This window comes from Haliotis rufescens, unplaced genomic scaffold, assembly GCF_023055435.1.
Source record: "Haliotis rufescens isolate VD_foot unplaced genomic scaffold, xgHalRufe1.0.p SCAF_1, whole genome shotgun sequence".
Taxonomy (NCBI): Eukaryota; Metazoa; Mollusca; class Gastropoda; order Lepetellida; family Haliotidae; genus Haliotis; species Haliotis rufescens.
This window is the reverse complement of record NW_025963779.1, coordinates 18,533,882-18,538,009: the sequence shown is the minus strand read 5'-3', so window position 1 is coordinate 18,538,009 and position 4,128 is coordinate 18,533,882. Positions and strand designations below refer to the sequence as shown.

At 43.7% G+C, this 4,128-nt stretch overlaps 1 protein-coding gene across 1 annotated transcript; it reads right to left on the bottom strand.

Moving 5' to 3' along the window:
* Window positions 1–2,539: 2,539 nt before the first annotated feature.
* LOC125384459 (swi5-dependent recombination DNA repair protein 1 homolog) lies at window positions 2,540–3,070 on the bottom strand. Its single transcript, XM_048403787.1, has one exon. It carries the CDS (start codon window positions 3,068–3,070, stop codon window positions 2,540–2,542), a length of 531 nt encoding a protein of 176 aa, XP_048259744.1.
* Window positions 3,071–4,128: the final 1,058 nt, after the last annotated feature.

Sequence of the window (4,128 nt, the reverse complement as noted above, 5' to 3'; positions counted from 1 at the left end):
ATCATTAAAAATAATACTATTCCTGGCGTGTAATAGGTGATATTTACGAAGGCTGGTCAGGAAGTTCTAAGCCAAACAAACAAAACCAACAAAAAATTTAGTTTTCAACATAATCTCCCTGCTTTTCAATACACTTCTCATATCGATAGTGAAGATTTTCAATTCCATTCAGGAAGAAGTTTTCTTAAGCCACCCCGAAAGACCCATTCACGGCAGCTTTGGGATCATCGTTGTCGTCATAGCACTTTTCCACATCGGTGCTCTTTCAGTTTAGGAAACAGTTGATAATCACTTGGTGCCAGATCTGGCGAGTATGAAGGGTGATGAAACTCTTCGAGTCCACATCGTCTCACGGCAGCCTTTGCTCGTCGAGAGGCATGATAAGAGGCACTGGCATGAAGTAGAACAACTCCAGCAGTCTGCATTCCTCGCCGCTTTCCTTTGATATAATCTCTCAGGCGATGAAGCAAATCAGCATAGTGGCACCTGTAATCGTCTTTTAACTTTCTAAGTAATCAACAAGGATGACACGCTTTGCCTCCCAGTGACTATAAATTTCTTCACTGGTCTTGAAGATTTTAATTTCTTTGGTGCCTGAGAAGTTGAATGGTGCTATTCCATGGATTGACGTTTTGACTCGGGATCATAGTGCTAGACCCATGTTTCATCACCCGTTACTGATCTCTTTATGAATTTGACGAAATCCTCCTCAATTAGCTCTAATTTTTCTCAGGCAATGTGAGTTCTTTTTTCCTTAAGATCAAAATTTAGAAACTTTGGCACCCAACGAGCAGATATCATATTCATCTGTAATTGTTCATGAATAATAGTTTCAATGGAGCCATGCCTTAGACCTGTGTCTTCCTCAAGATCAACAATGGTAATAAATCTATCTGACAGTATAAGTTGTTTCTATCCCCATGATTGAATCTTCATTGATGGAAGGTGGGGGATGTCAAGACATAGGGCCATCATAAAGGCTTGTTCTCCCCGCCTTATCTGCCCAATGATTAACACTTGAATAATTTATCCCCATATACTTATGACATGCGGTCATGAATATCTTGGTGAGTACCTTTCTCTAAAGACAAAATCTTGATGACAGCTGGGTACTCGTTCATTTCCATGGCTGTGTCCATTTGGACTCCTTTCACGTTCAACTGGCTGTCACTAATATACAAACGGCCTCAGCGGACCAAATACACTTGCAATGAACTACTCAAACAATGTACTACATTGACTTCACTTTGTCTTGGCCCATAGTTAAAAGTTAGGTAGGCTTAGAACTTTTTGATCAGATGTTGTATCATGTGCATGAGTCTATGAATCACTATTAAATAGATCGGTCCGTATTGAGATTTCTTTAAAATGTAAAACTATTTGTTGTTCATAAGGTTGTGGGGTGGTGTGTGTGTTCTGAGCCTTGGCTTAAAACACTCTTGAGCCAAGGATTGACTTGGGCCTCTTACACCCGCTTGGTCTGCAAGCTGATTGGGTATTAGGTAAATTGGGATTTAGAGAAAACAAACTAAACAAATGAATCTATGTTTAGCAATCACGTGTGATCCATGCGTCCAAGATGGGGATCGTCCTCGTTATTTTCGTCACTGTTGTCAGTCACAGGATCAGACATGTAGGGGTTCACTTGTACTTCTTCCTCAGAAATCACCAATTCATCTTCCGAGAAACATTAACGTTCCATAACTCGAAAACTATTGACACCGACAGAGTCGTACATGTCGCAAAGTTATGATCAGGATACCGCAAAAAGGCCACTTGCCCAATACGTTTAAACAGACCTGATGAATCAAAACAAAATACAATACAGGTGGACAAAGATCGCGGTCTTATGGATATATGCAGGTTCAGTTAAAAAAACGTATTAACATATTTCGTGTGGCAAGGCCAACAGTTTATGTTTTTTCATTCCAGTTCAGCTAAGTTCCGGTTGCGAGCCGTCCAGGTCGGAGTGTGGAGAGTCGGTCTGCTTCCACATCTACACATGCCACAACTCCTTCTCGGGGGCCAGACAGAAGTGTACAGAAGGTGGACTAACCCTTGCATCTGTTGCCTCTGACGAAGAGCGTCAGTTTCTGTGGGAGGTCATCGAAAGAGCGTATGTGCAGGTTGTGTGGGGAGATTCTGGGGGATGTCATCAATAGATCTGTGGACAGGTCGTGTGGGGAGATTCTGGGGGATGTCATCAATAGATCTGTGGGCAGGTCGTGTGGGGAGATTCTGGGGGATGTCATCAAAAGATCTGTTCGCAGGTCGTGTGGGGTGATTCTGGGGGATGTCATCAATAGATCTGTGGGCAGGTCGTGTGGGGAGATTCTGGGGGATGTCATCAATAGATCTGTTGGCAGGTCGTGTGGGGAGATTCTGGGGGATGTCATCAATAGATCTGTGGACAGGTCGTGTGGGGAGATTCTGGGGGATGTCATCAAAAGATCTGTTCGCAGGTCGTGTGGGGGGATTCTGGGGGATGCCATCCATAGATCTGTTGGCAGGTCGTGTGGAGAGATTCTGTGGGATGTCATCAATAGATCTTATGTGCAGGTCGTGGAGGGAGATTCTGTGGGATGTCATTAAAAGATCTGTTGGCAGGTTGTGTGGGGAGATTCTGGGGGATGTCATCAATAGATCTGTTGGCAGGTTGTGTGGGGAGATTCTGGGGGATGTCATCAATAGATATGTGGACAGGTCGTGTGGGGAGATTCTGGGGGATGTCATCAATAGATCTGTGGGCAGGTCGTGTGGGGAGATTCTGGGGGATGTCATCAAAAGATCTGTTCGCAGGTCGTGTGGGGAGATTCTGGGGGATGTCATCAATAGATCTGTGGGCAGGTCGTGTGGGGAGATTCTGGGGGATGTCATCAAAAGATCTGTTCGCAGGTCGTGTGGGGGGATTATGTGGGATGCCATCCATAGATCTGTTGGCAGGTCGTGTGGAGAGATTCTGTGGGATGTCATCAATAGATCTTATGTGCAGGTCGTGGAGGGAGATTCTGTGGGATGTCATTAAAAAATCTGTTGGCAGGTTGTGTGGGGAGATTCTGTGGGATGTCATCAATAGATCTGTGGACAGGTCGTGTGGGGGGGATTATGGAGAAAAATGAGAACAATGGCATTCTCTTTTAGATGAAGTTTGTGATGACATCCGCTAGACCATCTTCCCGAGACAATAGCGTTAACTGGCTTTAAAAGTCCAGTTTCCACCCTTGCCGAACTTGGCTGGAATTCCTGGGCTCGATCGTAGCGCCACCAGTGGCTATTACGAGTTTTGTCCCTTCTGTGCCTCTCCTGTGGACCAATCAGATTTCACCTCTCGTATCACTTGCATTTGCTTCAAACAAAATGGCGGCGCACAGTCAAGACGATCTGATCGATAATCAAGATCTATATTGTGATGAAACGGATCTTAGATCGCGAAGTGTATCAAATCACGTGAGCAACTTGATTAAAACCATGAAAAGATTTGAAATATATGTGTTGACACTGAGTTGGCGGTGCATATGCTTTGCAAATCCTGCAATCGACCGAAATCTGCGTGACTGTTTACGAACCGGATTTCGATTCATTGCGCGATTTTGATTGGACTATGCATAGACTCGTTGGTCCAGCCAAAATCTATGTCCATAATACCAGCCTAGTTCGGCAAGGGTGGACACTGGACTTTTATAGTCAGTTAACTCTCTTGCCTCGCGAAGATGATGCTAGACACGAGATGTTATTTATTTTGGAAGCGAAATGAATTGACGTCGCTGTTAGTGTGTCCTACTTCTGCATAACTTAAACACGATGACAGGAAAAGGCTGTAATTTGTCTCAAACAATAATGATAATAAGTAGTTTAAAATTTTTCCAGGCACATTCAATATCGATCTTGGGTATAAGACTCTTCTTAAATACTAGCTTCCCAGTTTATACACTTGGATGACATTAGCCAGTACTATGTATAGAAAATGACGAACTCACATGGGTGGTAGGTAGTTGAGCTGAAGGCTTGTGTTCTGCGCTTTCAATTAAGAACAGGGTGTTTTTACTGTGAGCATATCTTCAAAATATAAAACTAAAAGCACAATGAGTTGACCCACTGACTATGTAGACACACACACACACCTCACAA